The sequence below is a fragment of the Peromyscus leucopus genome, chromosome 1 (assembly GCF_004664715.2).
Source record: "Peromyscus leucopus breed LL Stock chromosome 1, UCI_PerLeu_2.1, whole genome shotgun sequence".
In the NCBI taxonomy this organism is placed as follows: domain Eukaryota; kingdom Metazoa; phylum Chordata; class Mammalia; order Rodentia; family Cricetidae; genus Peromyscus; species Peromyscus leucopus.
Window position 1 is genome coordinate 25,829,289 of NC_051063.1, and position 25,972 is coordinate 25,855,260.

Here is a 25,972-nt window from a genome sequence, read left to right on the forward strand (position 1 = left end):
TCCCTAAGTTCATGCTCCCTGGAATCCCTGGGCACCTCATCCATCAGCTGTCTTTGCTGCCAGGAAGCCCACACCATCAGGAAGACAGCACTGTTTCAAATGCCTTCTCTTTTAGAAGAGAGGTGGCACTGGTTACAGTTTGGGGTCTGTGGTCTATTCCTCTACAGAGAATTGATGCTGTGAACCTAGCACCAGAGCAAAGACACAAGAGGGACTCTGCCTTGGAGCATAGTGCCATAGAGAGAAGATGGCCCGGGGGTGTATGGCACAGTCCTGGCAGGAATACATTCCAGCTCCTTCTCATGCAGGGCAATAAGCCATGTATTTAACCTAAACTCTTTAGCAGGTAGTCCCCATGTGAAGCTTAGGAGCCTTGGAAAAAGCCAAATATGTCTTCAGAGCCTTAGTTTTCTCCTTGCAAATGGGGATAATGAAAACAGCTGGGCCATACTGCTGCTGAGTGCTGCTGTTGGGCTGAGTATGAGCTGCTGTGACATGGCAGCCCTGTCTGTCCTCAATTGTCCATCCAGCAGGAGCTTGGTGTCTATTCCACATACCCACAGAAGCCAATTTGGCTGGGTTCTGCCCTCTAGGAAGGCAGGTTGTAGAATGATTGCCCCAGGGTTGGAGGAAACTAGGGTATGGAAATGTGAGCTTTAGAGGTGACTCCAGGTTGAGCAAAGTGTGTCTATCTGGAGATAGAGGCTACATCTATGCAGGCTTCTCAGGTCTGGCCTAGGGCCCAACACAGACACCGGCTAATTCAAGGGTCATGAGTTGGCACACAAGTTTGGCTGAGACCGTGATCCCCTAGGAGGCTCCAGCCCTGGGCTTAGGCCTCAGCATTTTCTAAGGTTTCTCGTTTTATCTACAGAGACCTACTGTTTAAGCATGAGTAGGTAGCTTGAAGCTACACAGCCAGGAGCAGAGAAAACCCCTGGGCTGAAGGGTGTGTGAGTAGTGGTAGAGATAGGTTTGGGGACTTCACTGTGTAGCTGTACCTCTCCTTCTCAGTCTCCATGGCTGAGAGGAATGAATCAGGTGGTGTCAGAATCAGCTGCATTATTTACAAGGCACAGATAAAATGAAAACACAGGGTCCTCTGGTCACAAAGTATTAGAATTTTAAGACAAAAGTTAATGGGGCATTGAGCCAAGTAGGCCAGGATGACTACACATGTCAAGCCCATGTAGCTGGCCCTGGGATGTGTTTAGGCCCTGGGAGGTATATTGATCCTGAAAGATATTCAAATAAATGTTTTTGAGAGAATTTAAAAAATATGTACTGATAGAAATTTATCATAATAGGCCAAAACCTACCATCTTATGGCTATTATTTTCTTAGAGAAGTTTTCTTTTAAAATACATTTATTTTGGTTGGAAAAAAAGTCAAGTGAAGTTAAGCCAGTAATAGTGCCTATGGGTTATGAATGTGGCTACAACTTGAAGTTGATATGAAAAGAAATACAAATGGGTGGTTGGGGACAGGATGGATGCAGGTCATCTTCAGGAGTTCATAAGGGGCTTCACCTTCTTGTGCTTACAATCTTCCCTCACTACCTACCTACCCCAGTGATATGCCAAGGGCCTTCGCTGCCCAGAACAGGGTACATATGCCACATGGATCATAGGGTACTGTGAAACTGAGGGTAGGGAATGTTGACTTCTATGCAGTGTACTGAGGGGCCCTGAAGCCTAGTGGGGGCATTCTCATACCTAGGGTGATCAACTGTCCCTGTTTGCTCAGGACATAAGACTTATAGTGCTAAAACAAGGACAATCCTAGATGGCTAATTGCACTGATTAACAGAGATGCTGCCTCCATACAACACTCTACGGCCTGGAAGATTCTTCTTTCAGCCATGCCCAGCCAGTATTCTGATAATACCTCTACTATATCCCCTCCCCTCCCATTCTTTTCCTGTGACTCCTAGTCCTACTTTATTTAAGGAGTGTTTGCTGACATTTCACTTCTTCAGACTGAGACTTCCATGGCAGAAATAAGCCAGTACACTATTCATCATGCATCCCCTGGAGACTGGCATAGAGCCTAGAACATGTGGAGAGGTTGAGAAATATATCCTGTGTCATGAGTGATCTCATCCCATCACCATAGCAATAGGTAGCCCAAAGGCCAGCCCCAGCCTAGAACTGTTGTGTCCTTGCTGTTACTATAGACAGTCTCTAGGGATGCTGAGCAGTGGCTGTACCATAGCTCTCAACAAACTTAAAAATATCTACTAAACAACAAACAAAATGTGAAAAATTCCGATGGACCAGGTTTGGTCCAAGACCATTTGGGACCTTGGTACAAGATTAATACTTCCTGGGGGGTGGGATACTAGGGGACAATTTTGGGTGTCATGCTTAGGAACACTATACACTGCCTTTGAGACAGAGCCTCTCATTGGTTTGGAGCTCTCTATTAGGCAAGACTGGCTAGTCAGTGAACCCCAGAGATCTTCCTGTGTCTGCCTTCCCAGTGGTGGGAATATAAGCACACATCAATGCATCCAACTTCATGTAGGTGTTGAGGATTGAACTCATGTCCTCATGCTAGCAATGCAAGCACTTTATTGATGCTCTTCATCATTTTTGAGATAGGGCCTCATGTAGCCCAGGCTGGCCTCTCAAACATGCTATATAGCTGAGGATGATCTTGGATTTCTGATCCTTCTGTTTTCATCTCCTAAGTGCAGGGATTAAAGATGTGCACCAACACACCTGGTTAATATAGTGATGGGGATCAAATCCAGTATTCCATACATATTAGAGAAACATTCTACCATTTGAACTACATCCCCAGACCAGGATCAGTACTTTTCTTTCTCCTTAGGTGATTCCAAATGGGTAACCATTTTTGAGAGTTAATGCTATAATTTGAATTTCCTGCAACAACTGCTGAACCTCCTCTCATGTGGAGTTTGCAGCACTTACTGACTTAATCTTTCTAATGTCAAAAACATTCCCTAATCAGACCTATGATGTGGATGCCACATCTGGTTACAGAGGTCTCCAGTGGGTGACCATGGACACTGTTCAGCATCCAGCAGCTAGTCCTAGCTCCCTACATCTGCTGCTGCCACATCTGCTGCTGCCCTCCTACCCTGGTGATCAGGGAACCTTTACCTTGCCAAATATACAAGGACTGTTCCTCACTTCCTCAGGGCTGTGATAACAAGTGGTTAGCAACTGGTTCTGGGAAAGGGTCTTGAAAGCTCTGATTTGTATTTATTTGCTAATTGCTGTGGTACCAATATTCCCATCATAGTCTAATGCAGGCTCTTGCCCTGAGGTGACTGAGCAGAAGGCTGGGAAGAGATGTGTACCACATCTGTCAACTTTCATGAGTTGAAACAAGCCAGTTTTCCATCTCCAGTGTTCCTGTAGTTTCCACAGTCCTTGGCTCCATCCTCCAGACCCCAACAAGGGTCCTCAATCTGCTGGGACTTTGAAAGTACAGAGGCACAAAAAGGGCTTGCTGGATGGGACTCCTTTGTGAGTGTGAGCTAAGTGTGAGCCTGGGCTATACAGACCCAGTCGAGCTTCTTCAAAGAAAATCCTAATTTAACTGGACAGTAGATGCTCAGTTAAACTGAACTGAATGTGGTGGTCCTCAATACTCATTATAGTATTGACCATTTAGGTCATTTCAATCTTTAATGTACCTGGCAGGTTCAGGGAGCGGAGGTGTCTAGGACTTCATTGGACAGGTGAGATGACTGAAGGTTGTCTATGTCTCCAGTACTAGAGAGAGTACCTAAGTCTCTGGACAACCAATGTGGAGCTCTAGGGCTCACACCCCAACTGTATATTCTGACAACACGATCTGCCACAAAATAGCCAGAGTGTAGGAAGGGACAGTGGGCAGTCTTTAGTACTCCAGGAGGACAGCTGGATTAGCTGACTTGAGGCATTGTGTGAGGCACAACTCTGGGTCCGCTAGAAAGCATGTCTGGGAGAGATGACTTTAGAGCTCTTAGGAGCAAATGTGGCTACTCACATCTGGAATGAAGGGAGGGTCCAACATCCCAGCCTCCAGGCGCTTAAAGTTCATGTTCCTGAAGAAGGGGTGCCTCTTGACCTCAGCAGCCCCCTCCTCCTGGCAGCCCAGCCTCTGCTTCGAGTCTTTGGTGAGCAGCTGTGACAAGAGAGTCCCATGAGGTCGTGTGGTTGGGCCTTTCCATGTGCCCAGAGGACAGAGGGCAAAGGAATGTCTATAGCCATGGCTCTCCCAAGTACCCCTCTTCTAGCTTCCCCAGTGCCACCTCCTAGAACTCACAGTTTAGACAGGGATACCTCCCCAATTAGAAGAACTGAAGTGGTAGCAGTGTGAGCACCAGATCACAGCTTTGTAAAAACATGCCCTCAGTTACCCTGTGGTACATTATCAGACTGGTAGCTGATTTATTGTGTTTTACAATGTTTACTTATTACTGTGTGGGGGCTTATGTGCAATAGCACACGTATGGAGATCGGAGTCTTCGTGCAGTCATCTTTGTCCCTTTACCTTTCACATGGGTTCCAAGACTTGAATTTAGGTCACCAGTCTTGCATAAAAAAATGCTTTACCTGCTGAGCCATTTCTCTGGCACTGAGTTTCTCTTTTCCATATGTAACTGAGCTATGCTCTCTCCATTCCAAGAAGCACCAAAGAAGCAAGGCTGTGTAGAGGCTGAGCCTGTCAATATAGCCCCAAGAGCCCACAGCGCTGGCAGATCACAGCATCATCAAGGATAAGATGAAAAAAGGATAAGAAGTAGGGCTAGGTTGCTTATCAGCTACTACCAGGCAGGAATGACAGCTAAGCAAGACGTTTGCTTTCCAGAAGTGCTAGAAAATCAGGTTTTTAGTATGAAATCTCTTTATTTGAGAAGTTTGCCTATTAAGTTAACTTTTTTTTTTTAATTTTTAAAATGTTCCATACAGGTAGAACAAAACATCCACCTATGGTGTCACCAGTTTGTAAGCATGCTATCAAGTGTATATTAGCATGAGAGAAGGTAAGGGTGAGATGGGAGAAGAAGGCAGAGTAGGTTTCCTGGATGTGAAGGATTACATGTGATCTGGACTAATATGGCTGGAGGGCACAAGGGAGAGTGGAGAAGATAGAGATGGGTTAAGAACTCAACAGAGGTCTAAGGAAGGTGCATGTCTAGGCCTCAGGATTAGATTCAGAGGACAAGGAAGTTAGTTAGATGTGTGGACTTCTAGACCTCAAGGGGCATGGCTGCCTCCATGGTTTACAGGTCAGGCATTGCAGTAGAGCAGGGTGGCCAGACTGAGATGCTATGGATTACAAAGAAGAGTATGTCCAGACAAGAATCCAAGACCACAAAAGAAGACAGAGCAAAGCTTGAGCCATGTGGCAAAGAGGGGGTTCAACCATTTGTTACTGTTCAGTTAGAGACCAGAGAGTAAGACTTGGCCAGTATCTTTCCTGCAATGGCCACAAGGGGGCAGGAGAGGGACAGCAGTGTCTGGGGTTGAAGTGGAGGGTTAGTGGGTGTGGGGAGGTGGTGATGATGGTAATTGGGATAATCTTTTTGTACATTGTGAAAAGATGTGTCTCTGTTTTACTTCATCTGCCTGAGGCACCTCCTGATTGGTTTAATAAAGAGCTGAATGGCTAATAGCTAGGCAGAAGAGGATTAGTGGGGTTTCTGGGCAGATAGGAACTCTGGGAAAGAATCTGAGTGGGAGATCTGCCAGCCAGACATGAGGAAGCCAGACATATGGTACTGAGGAGAGGTGATGAGCTTCATGGCAGAACATAGATTAATATAAACAGCTAGTTGGGAACACACTTAAGCTAAGGCCAAGCTTTCATAATTAATAAAAAATCTCCATGTCATTATTCAAGAGCTGGCACTGTGGAGAAAGACCAGCTACAGTGGCAGTGGTCATGTTTGCCTCATCCTCTCATATTCATGTCCCTGTCGAGGTCTCTTGAGACCTGCTTCTTAGATTTGCTGCCCCTGACCTCAGACTGTGATATCCTCTTGTCACACCACATAGCTAGCTGACCATGGCATAAACAAGTACCACTGGCAGCCATCTCCCTACACTCCTGACCTCTGGTCTCCACCCTACTGAACTGCAGTGACAGTCTGCTGCAGTACTTCTCTGAGGTTGGTTAACAGGCTGTGGGCTTAAGGTCTGTGTGTTACATGCCATTCTTCATCATGTCTTTTATACATGTCAGGGCAGAGGGACACTTCCTCTTCTTTTGGGCTTGATCAGATGGTAGATCCACCCACAAATCCTCCCCACAGCTCTGTGACACAGAAGTGACCAGGCAGGGTGGCTGCAGGAAAGGGTAAGGTACAGTGTATGGGCTTGCAAGTCTTTTCTGTCCCCCTATGGCTGGCATCAGAGGACATCTGCTTGTGGTGAGACTTGGGATCCTGAGAGCCAGGCAGGAGCAGGAAGTACCCGACTCCACACGAAGTCAAAGGAAGGGCCTAAGGACCAGCCATGGAACAGTGTCCACCTGGGTTGAGGAGAGGGACATCATTCCAGGGAGGACATTATGGCCCCTACCACTCCTTTCTCTTTCTGGCTGCTCAATATGTCCAATATCTGACCCCAACCCACTCCAGCCAGTCTAATCCTCCTCACTTGTATGTCCTGCCCATTCATAGATGCTGTCATATACATAACTTGAGCTGTGATCATCTTTCCACATAATGAAGAGAAAACTATGAGAGTATGTTCAAAGACTCCAAGGATATACTAATACCCCTCCTATAGTCCCTGCCCTCAAGCCAGTGTTTAGAATTCAGAGCTGAGGGAAAAGGAGGCCCAAGTTCAAGAGCAGAAACTTGTTTGTGAACCAACTTGAGCCATCATCTGTCCTCTGCTGACTTCTGCGCAAAGCTACATACCTTCATGGTGTTCACTCAATCCCCATGCCTTGGTTCATAGGCATCCTGCCCAATATGCCAGGCTTCCCCTGAAGCCTTTCTGACCATCTCATCCAGATCAAGGAGCACTAGCCATTCTAGTATAGAGGGCTATAACACGCACAGCTTTGTATGTACTGTTCCTGTCCTTTCAGCCTGTCTGATGTTCTAGGCACAGACTAGGGCCACCACTGGGCAGCATCTGGCTCACCAGGAGCTTACCATGTTGCAGATGGACTTGGCCTCTTCAGAGAACTTGGGGGAGTACACCTCCTCAGTCTCCAGCACCCGGCGATCCACCTCTTCCCGCTTAACCTTCTCCTTGCGGCCTCGAAATGGTGACTGGCCCTCGATCATCTCATAGATGAGACAGCCCAGGCCCCAATAGTCAGGGCTCAGGCCATATCGCTGGTTGTTCAGGACTTCTGGGGCTGAGGACAGAAGGAGGAGAGAATGAGGGACAACAGGCAGCAGGATGCAGCCCAAGCACACAGGCCGGTGCTGCTCCTCATCCTAGCAGTACCCAAGGGTGATGGCAGTCTCACAAAAGGACTAGAGTTTTGGGCTGGAGCTACCTTCCCTTCCAAGCCCCAACTTCAACCCAGCAGGTGTGTGAATATCACTTTGTCTAGAAAGCCTTCTCTGATGGTGCTTCACTGTGCCCAAGGGCTCTGACAGAGGCTTCAGAACTCTGATTACAGTGAAGAGAAATGTCTCCTCAGACAGAAGACACAGCATAGTTTTCACGGCTTTGTCCCCAGTGACAGGCATGGCTTCCACACACAGGAAGCACTGCATACATATTTATTTCAATGGAGAAGAGTGCCCACCTAAATTAGAGAATACATTCAATCTACCTGGACTTCAAATACTTTCTTGGAGACAGGGTTGCTGTTCTAGAGGACCTGGGTTTGATTCCCAGCACCCACATGGCAGCTCACAACTACAGGCCACTTCAGTTTCAGAGGATCCAACAACCTCTTCTGGCCTTTGTGGGTACTAGGTACACAGAGGACATACAGACATACATGCAGGCAAAACACTCATACATACAAAACAACAAAAATAATACTTTTTAAATCTTTTAATGTATCTTCCCTACCACTTTAACAAAATGACTCACAGATTCACCACATAAGTACAAAACAGACAGCTACATGTCTTGAGGCCAGCTAGAATGAAAAGCATGTACACATGACATGCACCAGTGGACACATGACAGAGGCTGTGTGTAGACAAAGCATTCAGAACTGTGTCCAAAAGAGTGATACAAATGTGTAAAAAGATTTCCACGCAGGTACATGGATAGGTCTATCTTTATCTATCCATCTGCCTATCTGCCCATATGTCCATCCATAATCCATTCATCCAGTAATCCATCTATCCATCACCTATGCATCCATCCCCTATCCATCTATTCTCCATGTATCTCTCAGATCTATCAGATCTAATGATCAGAATTCACATGGTCATATATACATATATTCATAAAGACACATATCCCACAGGTTGCCAAGTGTTATGTAGTCTGAAAAGGATCCTCCAGAACCAGAGACAAAGTATTGAATACCACACATCATCTGCAGATGCAGGCCTGGGCAGAGGGTAACAGGTACCTAGCCTAGAGCTTTCAGGGGACTCCTACATCCCAGGGTAATATACAAGGAATGTAGAAGGAAGCAAAAGATGCTCCTAATTGGTAGGAGATTCTGAGAGTTTAGCTCTAGGTCTCTTCCTAGCATGTCTTGGAGCAGGCTAAAAGGAGGCAGGGTGGTCCCTACTTAGAACCAAGCTTGGAAATATGGTAGGCACCTCTAATTTTAGAGCTCTTCTTAATGACCTCCCTCTTCTCAGAGGTCTCCCCAAAGAGTGATCTACCTGACACCTCACCTAGGTAGGTCCTTCTTCAACAAGGGCTCCCCTAGAAATGTTAGTGCCAGGCTCTGGTCCAAACTTCCAGGATGACTTGTCTTTGAGACCTAGGTGGGCTTGTGGTTGGGAGTTACAGAGAACTCAGTTTAGGTCACACCTTGGGTCCCATTGTACCACCCCACCTGATTGGTCCTCCTACAAAGCATCCCTATGGAAAATTAGCACAATACTTCTGACCAGCAAAACAAAAAAGAGACTGGAGGACTTATGAGTGATGGCCTTGGGGAGGCTGAGTTGTGATGGGCACAAGGTATTACTCACCCATGTAGCCAACAGTGCCCACCCGGCCGCGGATAAGGTCTCCCTCAGGGATCTTCACGGCCAGTCCCAGGTCTGAGATCCTAATGTGGCCTGTTGGGGATAGCAGGGTCAATGGGTTCCTATGGTCATGTAGACACCCTGGTCAGGGACACAGACTCACAAGGACTTTGTCCAATGAAGATGTGACCTCAGTCTGTTCTCCCAGAGTAACCATGTGACCCTGGGAGGATGGTAGGTGAGATGCATAGAAATTGCACATAATGAGGGAAACATTAATAAAGATGCAGAAGGATGCTTGGACAAGGCTGGCCACTGGGTGACCTGTCACATTTAATGCCCCAACAAGCTTCCCGGAAGGCTGAGGTCACAGAGTTTAAAATGTTCTGGCTGATTCTGGGATTGCTTCACAGGAAAAATATGAGGTTCTTGACATTTTGCAACAATTTGCTTAAGAGGAAAAAATTGTAAAGCAATTTGGGAAGCCACTCCCTGCCTTCCTGATTGGTCTTTGGAGGTGGTTGGTTTTTTTTTTCCCCCTTCAAAGAAATGGAGAAATGAGAAGGGCAGGGCCTGGTCTGGAATCTGAGCTCAGAGTCCAAACTGGCTCCCAAGGCCCAGGCAGCGCTGCCTACCTCTACCTAGGCAGGGCCATGGCTACATTTCACACTCAGGAAGAAGCACATGCCGTTGTCCATAAATACCCTGTCAGGCCTGAGTATCTTAGATGGCCTCCAGCTCTGTGGTACCTAACAGGAAAGGGGAAGAGAGTATGTGAGTACCAGCAGTAGACTGCCCCTGTGCGACTTCAGTGTGAGTAGTTCAGAGAATATACTGTGGCCTGGACCTGTGCTCCCTGTTCCTCCACACACAGCTCTCTCCAGGTCATCAAATCGAGAAGCGGGAGGGGGGCTATGTATCCCAGGAATATGCAGGAGACTTGGTAGTATCATTGCCATGGTCAGGCTGGCTCCTCTGAGTCTCAGGCTTATTATATGTAAGATGGACACTTGGATGCCCCTCTGTGGAGATGGGAAGACCTAGTCAGGCACATGAGAAAACTACTCTGCAGGTGTAAGGGACTGAACTGTGTGAGGAAATACTACCCACATGCTTATACCCAAGGGCAAGTAACATTGACAGTACACAGATAATGACATGTTCACAGCTGGCTGGAGTCAACACGCTGTTTTCTGTGGGCTGTAATGTAGTACCCTCACTACACAGTCCTCCTCATAGTATCCAGGACAGTCCTGAGGTTTCTGCTTCACAAACAGGACAAAAAGCAGGGCAAGTGGCATGGACGTAGAGCACTACCCAAAGCCTCCAAACCTTTGCCTCCTTTGCTTTTGGTCGTCACTCTCTGTCACTGACACTGGCTCTGATGTCAGAGTCAGATGAGCTACACTGCTTCACAAAGAAGGATCATCCCTCAGGTCCAGGAGTAAGGAACAGGAATGGGATCCTCTGCCCTATGGACCTATAACCCTTTTCATGGTCCTGGCCCCCTCCTCCATTCCTGAGAGTCTCTGCAGTTTCTTGCTCTGGGTAACTTGGGACAGTAGCCTCAGCTACTATAACAGAAAAGGCCCCCAGCTTCCAGCCCCTGACTTACCATAATCATCCAGCAGGATGTTTTCTGGTTTCAGATCTCTGCAAGGTGAAAACAACAGGCATCTGAGCATGGCCATTCCAAGCAGCAAAGACACACTGCATCTGGGCTGACATTCTGGGGCTAGCCAGGCCCAGGTGCCACAAGATGTCTGCCTCCCACCTCTGAGTTGAGGTAGTCTGGTCTCTCTGGGTCAAGACCATTGTGAGATCATTTCTCTCTTCCCAGTATTTTAACACAAATGCTGGGGTTTGCCATTGGCTTCTTCTCTTTCCTAGAACGTAACTAGGAAGATAGGAAAGGCCAATTCTAGTGCTTGTCCTCACACACACAGGTGGTCCACGGGGGCAAAGGACACTGGCTAGTATGGTTAGAGACTCCCTGGAGGGCTGGGAAGACCTGATGTCATGGAATATCCTGTACACAGAGCAGGTCCTCGAAACAAACTGAGAGAAGACACCAAGCCAGAGCACCAGCAGTAACAAAGGGAAGAAAGCTGTAAGGTAAAAATGGGCCAGAGGAAAGATGCCCTATGGAAGGGGTACCCGGAGACTGGCTTATGTCCTAAGTCCTGCTGTGTCAGAGCCCAATGTCTCCTTAATTCAGTGAAAGGCTCTTGCTCATAAAGGGGAACCTGTGTCTTCCTAGAGAGGGAAACAGGCAGAAGACTCTGGATTTCCCAGTGAAAGCTGGGTAAAGTTGCAGCTTAGATTGGGATGTGTACCTTGTTACATCCCAGGGCTGACAGTTCTGCACCAGCCAGCTTTGTTTGTTTAACTGATGGCAGCTGTCCTTGCGGGAAGTGGTTCATGTACCCAAATCCTGGGCAGTCTCACCCAATGAGATGGGTATTTGCATACCCTTCTTTATTTCAAACCAGCTTTGCTGCTTTTTATTATTTACATGGGTTTCTTTTGATGTGCTAGCAATTCCAAATAAGGGTAAGAACTCTCAACTCAAGAAACCAGTGGCCATGGGTTGGAAACAACAGATTGCCAGGAACCACTAGACAGGATCAAATCTACAATTTAAGGCAGGTAGTCAAGACAAGGAGGAATACCTTAGGCCAGTGGTTCTCAATATGTGGGTTGCAACCCCTTTGGTATAGAACAACCCTTTGAAGGCAGAGGTAGCCTAAGACTATCGGAAAACACAGATATTTACATCATGATCTGTAACAGTGCAAAACTACAGTTATGAAGTAGCTACAAAAATAATTTTATGATTGGGGTCACTACAAGATGAGAAACTACATTAAAGGATCGCAGCATTAGGAAAGTTGAGAATCACTGCCTTAGGCCTTTGCTGCCCTAGAGGAAGGGAATTTGGGACTTGAGTCTGTCCCCTGACACCCCAACACACTTTTAAGTGAAAGGTAATCAAAGAGGTTCTTTTTTAGCTCTTATGGGAAACCTTCTGACTTCTTACTATAATAAAAACAAAACAAAAATACAGGCAGGGACTATCATTTGGGGCAGGAGCTCTCAGGAACATTCTTTCTGGTTTCTAAAATCCTCTTGGGCTCCCAAGATAATCCTTACTCAGAAATCCATGCAAAATCATCAACTGACTGTGTGGGTGCCTGGAAGTCTGTGAGGATTGACAGTGTCCATGCTGGCAGTGTCCAGTGTGGAGTTCCTATCAGAAGTCCTTACCTTTCAGGTGATTACCACAGGTTTTTGTTGTTATTGTTTTGTTTCATTTTGTTTTTTGAGACAGGGTTTCTCTGTGTAGTTTTGGTGCCGGTCCTGGATCTCCTTCTGTAGACCAGGCTGCCCTTGAACTCACAGAGATCTGCCTGGCTCTGCCTCCTGAGTGCTGGGATTAGAGTCCTGTGCCACTGCCGCCTGGCAAGTGGTTTTTGTTTTGTTTTGTTTGTTTGTTTGCTTTTGTTTTTTAGACAGATTATGGTAGAAATCAATTTGCTACAAAAATTAGATTCCAGTGGGTCCCTTGAGAAATGTGTTGTAACTGGCCAGTATCAAAACATCAGCCCCTTCTCCTGAACACATAAGAGAATAATTCAATATTCACTCAAAATGCAGGAGGGGAGACAGGAGAGATAGTTCAGTGGTTAAAAGTACTCTTCTAAAGGACCAGAGTTTGGTTCCCAGCACCCATATCAAGGTGGTTCACAACTGCTTGTAATCCCAGTTCTAGGAGAACCATTGTCCCTTCTAGACTCAGCAGGCATTGATACAGACAAACCCATAAACACATGTAAATTAAAAAAAAAAAAACTTTTTTAAAAGTGCAGAAGAGGCAACAGAGCTTTTCAAAATCCTCTGCACTATGAGGAGAACATGAAACCCTGCTCACTGTGAGAAGCACCTCGGTATGGGACTCTACTGAGTTCAGGTCATTGTGGTGTTAAGATGAGAAGGGAGGAATGTGAAAGAAGAGGTTCAGAATAGGGTGGGGCAGACCATGTGGCAATGTGATACCCATGGACAGTGACTCTTCCCACATCTCACTGGGATTGATTCAAGATAGCCACCAGGATCCACTGAGTATCCCTGGGTGCTAGGTGATGGGGTGGTGGTCATAGTCTCTCCTTAGAGGAGGAATTTGGAGAATATAATTTTATAAGCTTGGCTTCTCTAATCTTTATGGTTAGAGATACCATAGGAGAGTGGTTTATCTCACTTGGGTTCCTAGGAGCCCTGGGCTATTGCTGGAGGGGTGCAAGGGCCCAGCCAGACTCTGGAAGCACTGCTCACCTATAGACAGTATTCTCACGGTGTAAGTCTTCCAGGCCACAGAGGATCTCAGCTGCATAAAACAAGGCTCGTTCTTCCTCAAAGCCAGGGTTCCCCATGTTGTAGATGTGAAACTTCAGATCACCCCCATTCATGATGGTCAGGACCAGGCACAGAGCATCTTTGGTCTCATAGGCATAGGCCAGGTTGACCTGGGAACACAAGAGTAGCATATGTTAATGTCACAGCAACTGTCACTAATACTCCCTTCTCTTGGATCATTAAGGCTGGGAGGTAGAGAGGAGTAGAGGGACAAAGCAGCTCATACCCTGTGCCTAGTTCTCCTCTCAGTGACCCTGCATGATTTCCCTCATAGCCAGTGAAAAACTCATGCTCAGATCTTCTGACAAGTGGCTCAAAGTAAAGGACTGAAGGGGACATGGGCAGGTAGAACCCTGGCTTTCCAGCAAGTCTACAAGGGTGATGACAGCTTCCATATCACAAAAGTGTGTGCATGCATTAGTTTGTTAAGCCAGATGTGGAAGAGGTGTTGGAAAGACGGAAGAGCGAGGTGGTTTGTTTGTTTGTTTTGTTTTGTTTTTAATTGATTTTGGGGATTCTTTTCGGGGGGATGCTGTAGGGGTAAGGGGAGGATATGGAGGGACTGGCTGGGAAGTGAGAGGGGTTGAGGTACAGGATGTGAAATTCCCAAAGAATCAATAAAGAATTATGTTACAAAAAAATAGCCCAAGCTAAACCAGGCTGATGTTAGTTTTGTCCATGTCTTCCTTCAAGGTACCACTGAATTCTCTACTAAGGACATACTCCTCCCTAAAGACAAAGATGGCAGCTGGGACAGCTTAGAATAAGAGACCCAGAGACTAAAACTTCTCTCCTGTAAACTTTATCACTTCATCACTTCATAAGAGGATAGCCTCCTCTGAGGAAGGACCAAAAGTAGATGATGATATCCCTCCTTTGTCACATGGTTGCTTGGAGTTTAACTAGGGTAAGCCAGTTGAGAACAACTTTCAGACAGTGTGCATAGCCCTTATTACAGTGACTGCCATGAATCTAGCCCCTGGCTACATTCACAGAAGCATACCAGGGAATGTTTGAAAGTGGACATCATAGCATGGTTGGTAGAGGTTTACAAATGAAAAATTATTTCAGTCTGTAGAGATGGGCTATACAAATCAGCGATATAGAGCTTTTTTTTTTTTTTTTCCCAAAAAAGGGAATAGCTAGGCTTTAGGTGTAGACAGAGGAGAAAAAAATCAACTTCAAGCTAAAAATCATCATAGCATACTATGTATAGAGTGGTCCTGTAAGCCAAAAAAAATAAAGCCTATACATGAATAAAGCATGCCTAGAATGACTACCCATAGAAGGAGGTATTTGTTTTTATTGTGCATCCTTCTATGCCATTTGCATTTTACCTCTCACATATATTAGATTTTTGTTTGTTTGTTTGTTTTATTTTTGTTTTTGTTTTTTCGAGACAGAATTTCTCTGTGTTGTTTTGGTGCCTGTCCTAGATCTCACTCTGTAGACCAGGCTGGCCTCGAAATCAGAGATCTGCCTGCTTCTGCCTCCTGAGTGCTGAGATTAAAGGTGTGCACCACCACCACCTGGTCTCTACCACAATGAAACCAGACAAGAGCATCTGTGGAACCCAGAAATCCTTGTCTGGGCCTAGAGTAGCCTTGTTTTATTCACTGAGGAGTTTATAAGGTGGCCTTAGAGAACAGAGATCCCACAAGTGGGGACTGGCTTCACTGGAGGACCATCATTCCTAGTAAGGGAAGGAAGTCCTAGTCATCAGAAGAGTGGGCCTGTGACTGGGCCCTCAATACTCACCACAAACTGGCTGTTGACCTTCTCAAGAATCTGCTTCTCATTGAGTGCCATGGACTCTCCTTTCCTCTTTTTGATCCTCTTCTTCTCTAGGCGTTTGCAAGCATACATTTTACCTGTGGCCCGGACCTGGCAGGCACAGACCTGCAGTAGAAGGCAGACACTAAGGTTATAGGATACTAAACTGGTTTACCCAACTCCAAGGCCAGGATGTCAGGTCTCTAGACCTGGAAGTGGTGGAGCCAAACCCAGCAGGTTTGGCCTGCGGTTGCTGTAGTTCAGGACATCTGGCTCTGTACCCAGTGCTGCCTGGACTCTGCCTTTGTGAACTAGCTGTAAGACTCTTCCTCCCATGAGAAGTCTCTTAGCCTTGAAGATACTGAAATGGCCACAGCATAAAGTCAAGTGACTGGTTAGAGGCATCAAGTCTTATCCCGATCCCTCCATTAGGTACAACTGAGTTTTTTCCTGCTGGCTGGAAGAGTTTTGGGGGGACAGTGAAGGAAGACCTTACAATTCAGAGAAATGGGAAGAAACATTGAGAGTTTAGCACTAGTTCTGCTCTTTACTGGTTGTATGAGCTTGTCTAAGTCACCAATCTTTTCTGAATAGTTTTCCTTGGCTCTAAAATGGAAACAAGGCTGACCTCAAATATTGAGACCAGATAGTATTTACTAAATCTCTATTCCTGTAACAAGATACACTAACAGTATCACCTGGACCCCTCATTGGCCAAGGTTGTTCAGTACTCTCATGCCCTTGGGTTCCCTTCCTCAAACACAACCCAGGGGATCCAACCTTCCCTTGAAGCCCTCACTTGAGGCTGGCAGAAAAGAACCTCCACTTTACCTGCCTGCACAGGGCAGCAAAGGCTTTGTTACCCTCCTTTCTCTCTCATAAATGTGTTAGCACCCAGGCCAGATCCCTTGCCCTCCCTCTCTGCTACCAGAGGGCCATGACAGAGCAAGAAGATCCTTCTGAAAGCACTACTGATCTAAAAGGGGTGAGGAAGTAGAGAAGAGGCCCAGACCCTTCAATGAAGATATTCACTCACCTCTCCAAAGCCCCCTTTGCCCAGCACTCGATACTGCCGGAAAGTGTTTTTGGTTACTGGTTGCCTGAAAAATATCAAGAATCTGATATTGGTCTCCTGAAGGTAAGATTTATGATTCATAAGAAACAGGTGTGGGTGGCTGGCAAGGAACAAGCCAAGGACATGCAATGCCTTCCTCTGAGGCTATGCTAGAGACTCAGACCTCTGGCTCTGGATACTGGGGAGCTAGGGGCTGAGCCATCCTGGCTTGCTCAGAAGAACAGGAAAAAGTTTTGGAAGAATAAGCCTACAGTGCTTAACCAAGTTGAGTCAGAACTTCCCTCTGCAGGAATTCAGCCCAGCCAGGCAACTAAAGGCTCCCTAGCTGCTACTCTTCCACTGACAACATCCCTTTGCTCTCTTCCAAACTCACAGCCTGTGGCCAGACCCAAAAGAAAACTGCTTCATATGGTGTGTGTGTGTGTGTGTGTGTGTGTGTGTGTGTGTGTGTGTGTGTGGCCACAAAGGAACACACAGCTCTCTCCACACCAGTAGAGCTCAGCCTGCCAAGCAGGTGGCTATAACTTGTTGTTCTGGGTACTCATGAGTGAGTGCATCTTACTTAGAGCAAATGTTGCTGGCTATAGGCCTGGTCCAGGTACTCTGTGATTGTCAGCTCTTAACTTTTTCTTCATAGGCACTGCTTTGTTATATTTCCATCCATCCAGGACACTCAAATACCCTGAATGGCCAAACAGGTGGTGATAAAATACCCATAATTTTCTGTCTTTAGCTTCCCAGTTTAATGAACAAGACCCACTTAGCATGTCTGATTAGACAGGATTTCTGATCAAAAGGCATGGATGGTATTCTCAGGAGTCAACAAATAAAGTCATCCAGCTCTTGTCAAGAACTCCAGGGTGAAGACATTGTTTTTAATCCCTGGCCTGGTTGGCAAAGACTAATCAATGTAACATGGAAAAACCACCTCTTGGAGCATAGGGACTATTTCTCTCTCTCTCTCTCTCTCTCTCTCTCTCTCTCTCTCTCTCTCTCTCTCTCTCTCTCTCTCACACACACACACACACACACACACACACACACAGCTATGCCCTATAAGATTCCTGATCAGGACAGGGGCTAGAGAAGACTGAACTGGGTCAAAGAACTAGATCAGTTTGAGGAGAACCCACAACCTCTAGCAACTCTTGAACATTAATATCCTCTAAAAAGCTTTCTTGCTGATAGACTTGGATTTCAGTGAAATTACCTTTTCACATTACAACTGCCCTTGGGACAACCCTGAAAACTTAGGGAACTAAGTTCATATGTGTGGCACACTTTTCTCTCTGATGGTCCACATCAGATGCACAGGGCACCATGCCACAGAACCCCTCAGTACCTGGCTTCCTACTTAGCACTAGGGCAGCTCAAGTGTCCCAGAGAAGCCTGCCAAGAGCTAGCATCTGACACAGGGCCAGAAGTCTTTCCTACAGCAACCACATAAAGGCAGAAAAGGTTATGTTGGCATAACCATTTATACTACACTGAGAATAAATAATCAGTCACCATTACTGTGAGCTTCTCTGCTAGAAAAATGACTGTCCTACAATTTCCTAGGAAATTCTTGGTTAACCCTGGGAGGGAAAATTCCCTTAATATTTCAATAACACAGTGTAAACAGGTCATGATTGAGGGGGAAAAGTTGGAGAGGATGGTAGAGGGGGCATTCCTAAATGAGGATCCTATCTTACTGGCACTAAAAACTTAGTACCTTACAAATGGTATATTCTTAATTTTGCAGTAATCAAAATGTCCATTTCATGAAGTTAGTGCAGATAAATAAAAAGAAAGCAATGGCCACAGCCAAGAGTCAACTAGAAGGGACTGCTGGATAGACTGAGGACCAAGGCCTTGAAAGACTTTGGATTCAGATTCTGGCCTTTGCCAGGTCTTTGTTGTGTAGCCTAGAGCTAACTACCGAACTCTCTAGGCCTTCCATCTTCAGTAAAATGGATATAATGAGAAGGCAAATGTATCCATGCCAAAGCTTCTCATAAGTTGCTTTTGTAGTAGATGCCATTATTTGTAATAAAGAACAGGGCTTCTCTGTGGATCTTCAAGCTGACAACACCTATTGCTGGATGTGTCTTGCTTGTGGGCTCTGTCACTGTTTGAATGTAACACTGTGCCTCCAAAGTTTGTATATTGAAGGCTTGGTTCCCAGTGCTGCCATGATCAAAAGTGGGCCTCTGATCAGATCATTCTCACTGGTCAGGATAGAAAGACAGTGGCTTTAAGCATGTTGCTTTCCTGCAGAGCATCCTGAAGTATGCAGAGAAGGTGGAGCTTCTCTGGGGCCTTGAGATGGCTCCTGGCCCATAGCCTTTAAGTATCTGGAAGGGACTTGACCCATGAGTGCTGTACATGTTCAGTCCACATGAATAAAATGGCTTCCTTCTCTGAGTATGGAGCATACCACTGGGGTACCAAGCTTCTGTAGACAGGGACCCCTGACCTGAGCGGACACTTTCATTCCCAGCCTATCTCAGAATGCTTAAGCTAGGTATAAGCTCTGTCAATCATGAAATGAAGCTGGAATATTACCCCTAGCCCCTCATCATTGACTGGCCTAGTCAGAGACAAGATAAGTCATGTCCCTTTCATGACATGTGCCTAAGAGAGAGCTACCTGAGAGCACTTTGAAAGACTTAGGCAGCAAATAAACTACAGGTAGATGCCCAATCTCACTTATAATTAGTGAGGTGGAAAATAGAGTAAAGACACCCCACTGTTCACTAGTGGGAGGAAAACATGAGAACAATATAGAAATATAAGGAGCAGGGGCTCAGGCACCGGCAGGGCTAGAAACTGGAGGTGGCTATTTTGGAGGGCAATTGAACAGTCCCTCGTACGTTACAATCAGGTGCCTTTTGAGAACGTACTGCCAAAAGTACACAGAGTTTTATGTACAAAGCTATTCTTCCTTTAGGGAAGGTAGCACAAAAAACCTGAGACTGGGGACTGGGGGTATAGTCAACATTTATTTAGCAGGTGCAGGGTTTGATCTTCAGAATGGGGAAGGGGGGAAAGAGAACAGTATCCAGCAGAGAAAGACAGAACCAAAGAAGCATGAATAAGATGATGTGTATGTGGGCACAACCCAGTCAGTACCTGCTTTCCTAAGCCCATAGCATTTCTAGAATACCCAAAAACTTAGTGGGAGAATGGTTAATTTGATTGTTGCCAGAGGTTTATGCAGGGTATCGAATCTCTGTATGAATTATGATACAGATGAACTCTGTACCCTACCTTTCACACTTGCACACTCTCATTTGAGGAGTGAATGGTACTCACCTTTCTAACCATTTCCACTGCAGAAAACGGTCAAAATACATGCTGTCCAAGTACTCATGGAAGGGGTCTCCCTTTAAGTAGTCATGGACAGACCTAGCCCAGAGTGACAAAAAAATGAACATGTTATAATTTCCACCATGAAGGAGATAGACAGAGACTAGTGAGTTACTGCCTTCAGAACTACAAGCAAGCCAGGCCTTGCAATGGATGCTCCACATGTGGCCATAGGCTTGCTTGCTCTGCTAGTGGTTACTTAAACTTGATTGACCTTGTAAGCATTCATAGTGTGCCTGCCATGGTCCAGCATTTGTTTCAGGTCCTGTAGTAAAGTAGGGAGAATGGGTGGATAATCAAATGGGGGACATAAAACAGTAAACCACAAAGATTAAGTCAACAATCCTGGAGATGAGCTATACCAAATTAGAACTCAGGAACAACTCTCTGAAGAGACCATGAGCTGAAGTGAGATTAGATGCAGACTTGATGAGGTAGAAGAGAGGCTAGGATTCAGAGGTGAGAAAGGACAGAATGGAATATAGTCCCCAAGAACTCAGGTCTAGAACCAAAACCATTTTCAAGGAAGATTGGGATCTGCCCAGGTAGGCATGATTTGCCTACATAAGTGGGAGTCTGTCCAGGTAGGTAAGGGTCAGCCCAGGTAGACAGAGGTCGCCCAAGTAGGAGTGACCTACCCAGGCAAGTAGCACTCTCCCAGGGTGTGAGGGAGGACCCTGATGTGTGGAACACTTACTGAGCACAAGCAGAGAAGAGTTCCTTGCAGGGCCTCTGCAGAAGCTTCGTCTCTATCTGGGAGACCAGGTCCTGGCCAACTTGGGCGATGAAAACTGGGGACTGGAAGAAGGAAAGGATTGTTGTCAGTAAGGAAGAAGGAACAGGGTGGCTGAAGCTGCCCCATAGATGCAGGGTCAAAGACAAGTCAGATGCCAGGTGATGGTAGAAAGATGTAGATACCTGTCCCAGCATTTGGCTACCTGCCCTCTGTCTGCCCTTACTACACACACACACACACACACACACACACACACACACACACACGCACGCACACGCACGCACGCACGCACACACGCACACATGCACGCGCGCGCGCACATACATACACACACACACACACACACACACACACACACACACACACACACACCTGGTCTAGGATGCATGGACAGTGTTTAGTTTGACAGGGAGATTACTAGAATGGATGGCAGTGAATGAACCCACACTTAGTGTGAGATTTCTATTCATATGACTTCATGGAGGTCACTTGGCATCTCAGAATCTTGTTCCCTAGCTTCACCCATCCCCTCTCTGCCATTCACCCTTGCCAGCTGCTCCCAGGACTTGACTCACTAGCTGGACTTCAAGTGAAATTTTAATAAATTACAGGAAAATTTTTAGAAAATTTCAAGGAGTGAATGTGAATTATGAATGGTTTGCTTTCTCTCCCAGCTACAGAGATGTAGCTATAGGGCTGGACACATGCTAAGGTCCATTAGGCAGTGCCTACAGGAAGTCGATCCTGGGGGTAGTGGGGTGGGGCAGTAGCAGCTGGCACATCCCTATTGAATAAAGGAAGTTGCTGACCTTCTGTTCCTTATAGTTTAAAGTGCTGAAAACCATTCCTTCTTTCCCAGACCTGCCTCTGCGTGGGTTCATGCCCCTTGGGGACTCCTTACTCAGCAGGATGGAGAGGTTCTAGCCCTGGTGGAGGTGGTCTGTGGTATGGCTACAAAGCCATTTTCACCAAGCTCCAGCTAGAGCACATTTTCCACCATGAGCTGTCTTAGGTGATGGCAGTTCTCTCTGCCTTCTGTGAACCCTGCCTGGTCCATTCCTGTCCTCGTCTCATTCTCTGCTCTAAGAACCTACAACTGTGTCCTGCAGAGAAGATGTTTACTCTCCTACTGGAGTCTAGAAGGAGAGAGGGTGCTCCAGAGATGATGAAGGATCTTTTGAACTTGGAGAATTCATGAATTTTTAAAAGTTTCCCCCTTAGAAGTAGATAAATTTGGTTGGAGGATTCTGGCAGTTTAGTCTCTTCAGAGCCAGTAACTGAAAGCAATGAAATAGGAGGACAAGTCATTAGCTGTAGGCAAATTCTGCCTCATGAGAAAGAGAGCTGGCTGGTAGGCCACCTGGATTGGGTGCGGGGCAAGGGGGGGCACTCTGCCTGGCAGATGGCTGTTCACTGTCTCCATACAAATGACATGCCATTAGGTGACACTCTACCAGAAAAGTCCCAGTGTCCCTTGATTATACAAAATGAACTAGAACCAGAACTTGATGGCCTTCAAATTTTCTTAGCCCCTGACTTTATTAACGAATGAAATTTACTTATAGATCTAACATTGGAAAGCAATAAAAACAGTCTATAACAATGTTTTAAAAACACTAAAACCCAATCCTGGTCAATAATGAATGAAACACCTGACACACATTACTATATTTACTCTACAATGTGGCTCTATGAGATAGGGACTACTAAGTCATCCACCTTACAGAAGATCAAAGTTCAGAAAGGTTAAATACTTTTCCCAAGATCATCCAGCCAAGAAGTGGCAGAGAAGTAATTTGAACCCCGGTTGGATTACTTTTGGCTGTAATCTGACTGAAAGTAATGATCAACTGCCCCCTCCTCTACATGCTAGTGTAGTGAGCAAGACACTGTAAGGTCTGCCAGCAGCCTATAAGTTCACAGAAAGAAAAGACCAAAATGGGCTGGAGCCATCTGGAAAAGACTTTTGGGAAGATGAAGTCAGATCAAAACAGTGCCTGGCCTGAAGCCTCTTCAGCCTTTACCCGTAGGTGAGGGCAACCAACAAGGTTTTCTTCTCAGGGACAACAGGACTGTCATGACTCTAGTGGTAACCCATTTGTGCACAGGCATCAGGCAATTCTCATACTTGGGGCTAATAATGTCTTGGCTTAATAACTATGGGTTTAAATTCAGCTTCTGGTTCAACAAAAAGAGATTAAGTGATTCAAACCAAATCCTCTTCCTAGTGAATCCAGGGAGTAACTTTTGTCAAGAAAGGCCAGGTTTAGACTGGAAACCTGAGCCTGCCAGGTCAGTGCACCACTCTCCTGGGGACCTTCCTGCTGTGCTCCTCACTGCCATTTCTGCCCTGTCCATTACTCTCCCCGAGGCTTCCTCTTCTCGTTCTTGGGGATCTTAGCACCTCCCAAAGTCTGGGTTTACCAAAACATACCTCTCCAGGCAGAAAGAAAAATTCATGTAAGAGTTTTCCTAGGTACTGTCATGCACAGAAAAACCCTCCATGCCATTCTGAAGCAGGGCAGGCCCCTGACAATGGGTAGCCTTGTCCCTTCATTTCTGTCTAGGACTCTTTCCTCCCTTTTGTCCTTTGGATTATCACCTCATTGACATCTACCCAGTGACCCTAAGCTTCAACATGCCAACTAGGTACACAGCCACTGAAAAGCTCAAGTGTGGCAGTAGTGGCCAATCATGGTTGATGTAGGTACCACAGCCTTTGGAATGTGTGGAGGAGATAGTTGAAGTAGTGGTCTGTGGATGGAAGAGTTGGGGAATCCTGAAGCTGTGTAGATAAAGTAATGGATCTGGAGAAAGTGCATGCTTGGTTGGGGATGGCTTGGAGGCTGAGTGTATGTGGAAAGTTGCAACCTTTCCCGATCCCAGTGTCCTGGGAACAGCACTGTGCAATGCGTGGCCCTCCAGAGTCCTGTCTATGGTGTCACAGAACCTTCAGTACTTAACTTGTAACAGAAATAAGCCTGGGAATTTGGGGGACTGAGGCAGACTGAGGAGGGCAAAGAGAGGGCATGGGTTTGCCCTAGGATAAGGCCACCAGCTGGAACTTTACTCAGCACTCAAACTAGGAAGTATGTGTAGATCACCCCCACACCCAAGGCCTGCTGATGCTTACACAGTCAGTGTTGGAGAGATGGACACAAACCCAAGGGCAGCTAGCAGCCCAGTCCCAGCTCAGCCTTTGCCAATTCAGCCAACGCCATTAATCTACAGTTGGTCCACGAGGTGGCACTATTGAGCCCCTCCAGTACTGCTTCCCAATGAGAGGGAGAATGCCAGGACACACCACAAGGCCAGATTTCTGTCCTCAAGTGTGAGGAGGCCAGAGGGGCACGCTTGAAACAGTCACCCTAGATCACTTTCACCGCACTAGTATGGCCTTTACTGTAACAGTGAAAGAGAAGAATAACTGATCAATTTGGGAAGGGAACCTTGAGTGGTTTAAGATAAGAGCTGGACCTGGAGGGAGACAGAGGATGTAGGGGATGAAGAGGGAGTGCATGGTGAAGGCCTGAGGCTACATAGTAAGACCAGTCTAGAAGATGTAGACACAGAAAAAGAATAGTGGACAAGTATAAACTGCAGAGTCATGAGCCTGCAGAGGACATCCTTAAAGTGGAGTCACTGATGACCTCAATGGTGTCATCTGATCTTCTGTGCACTATCCCTAGAGACCCTGAGCAACAGAAAGAAGGAAAAGACTGCATTTTTCACACCAGAAAAGGCCCAGTTATCTAGGACTCTCATAACCAAAGCTTTGTACCTGCTTCAGAGCCTCTTGTTTCAAGAAGTTGAAGTGAAAAGGAAATCAGTTACATATATGTGTTCTTAGATCTTCAGACTCCTCCACCCCTCATCTCTTCAGTGGTCATCAATAGTCCTCTGCACCCCCTCTGAGCCATCTTGGAAATACACACCCTACAAATGGGGTGAGACATTTAGAAAAAACCCTTGGAGGAGGGTCCCTTGGTGCTTACTCTTCAATTCATCATGGCACAGATAAGAAAACTGAGAGAAAAGACCCCTAGCGTCCTGATGTTGCTTATGGTAGAGATAAGGGGCATCTGAATCAGCTGTGGACTTGAACCTTGTAAGTTCTGGTCCCGTTCCATAGGAAAGACACAATTTTGACCTCATCAGGTCCACTCAAACCAGGTGATCTGCATCTTACATACCTAGCCACCTTGGTCCTAGAGTCTCTACATCTCTACCTCACCGCTCTGCTTTCCAGAAGTCTCTCCCAGGAGGGCCCTCATAAATTCTTGCTAATTACTTGTCCCCTGGCTTGACATCATAGCCCTCAAAGCAGTTTTCCTATACACTACAATATCTATGATCCTTGCTGCCTTCAGGATCAAGTCATGAACTTTCTTAGAGCTGCCCCTCAAAGAACCTTCCAGACCTGCTTCCCCTTTCTGGGCTCTCTCCCAATGCCCTGGACATTTCCTGAGTGAGCTCTGGACTTCCAGCCACTGGGCCCTTGCTTGATCCCATGGACGGAACCCTTCTCACCCATCATGGTACCCATGATCCAAGAGAGGCTTCAGGACCCACAGGAAAAAAAAAACCCTCTTAGCAGCTAGGGCTTTCCACCTAACCCCACCTCCCAATGGTAACTGCCATGATCATTGTCCTCATGGCAGCTGCAATACCTCCTTACCACATGCCAGGTATAGTGTGATCGTGTCTAACCCTCTCAAGGCAAGTTTTGTTATTGCCATCTCTAGCTTATAGATACAGAAACAGCTCAGAAGTTAAGTGATTTGCCTAAGATCACACAGCTGAGGTTTAAAAACTAAGTTTAAACCCTGGCCACTTGGCCAGAAAGCTCCATCCCTAAATGAGGTAAAGGACACCAAGCTTCTTCCTAGGTAGCATGTAAAAATGTGACTGTGACCTTGAAGAGCAAGCCGTGCTAGGACACCCATGGATGTTGGAAAAGGAAGCATAGAATATTATGCATATTTTGATTAATGCTGCTTGCATGGTGCTGTCACATGTAGTGCGTGCATGTGAATATGAACAGACATGCATGCAGACACACAATCTAATGTCCAACATATGTTTTGCTTCAACATACAGAAACATCCCCCTGAGGAGCTTGCTTAGTGCTCATTAGAAGTGGTTCTGCCAGTGGACAAAAGGTCAGCTGGGGAGACTGTCAGCTCTATCTCCAGACACGAGTACTTAGGTCTTAATGATGTGTATATTTTCATATTTGGGCAGCTGACATTCCCCATGTAAACTATTTGCAATCTCCAGCTTTCTCAGGAAAAGTGAAGCAGCTGAGAGGCAAGATTCTGGGATAAAGGTGTACCCAGGGGTTCCCTTCTTTCTAAACAAGAGGATTGGCTTGTCCTGCAGGGCATGAATGGAAACAGCTGTTTTGGGGGATCCTCGTTTCTCCTTAGGGAGGGGAATAAGGAATGAACACTCCTACAGCTATACCCTGATGTCCCTAGACATGAGGGGGTTTGCATCAGCTAAGGGAAGCCTGGCTGCAGAAGTGGGG

General features: G+C 46.2%; 1 protein-coding gene across 5 annotated transcripts in view; it reads right to left on the minus strand.

Annotated features, from left to right (window-relative positions):
• Grk5 (G protein-coupled receptor kinase 5) overlaps nt 1-25,972 on the minus strand; it is a 213,559-nt gene that overhangs the window by 6,331 nt on the left and 181,256 nt on the right. For 4 of the 5 annotated variants that reach the window (XM_028860757.2, XM_037205622.1, XM_037205626.1 and 1 more), the window contains 9 exons: nt 20,404-20,504; nt 19,653-19,745; nt 16,317-16,380; nt 15,266-15,406; nt 13,427-13,617; nt 10,710-10,747; nt 9,098-9,187; nt 7,127-7,335; nt 4,003-4,140 (listed from right to left, as the gene is read on the minus strand). In XM_028860757.2, coding sequence (XP_028716590.1) covers nt 4,003-4,140; nt 7,127-7,335; nt 9,098-9,187; nt 10,710-10,747; nt 13,427-13,617; nt 15,266-15,406; nt 16,317-16,380; nt 19,653-19,745; nt 20,404-20,504 — 1,065 coding nt within the window. The remainder of the gene's footprint in view (nt 1-4,002; nt 4,141-7,126; nt 7,336-9,097; nt 9,188-10,709; nt 10,748-13,426; nt 13,618-15,265; nt 15,407-16,316; nt 16,381-19,652; nt 19,746-20,403; nt 20,505-25,972) is intronic. The other variant, XM_028860758.2, reaches the window with a different exon arrangement.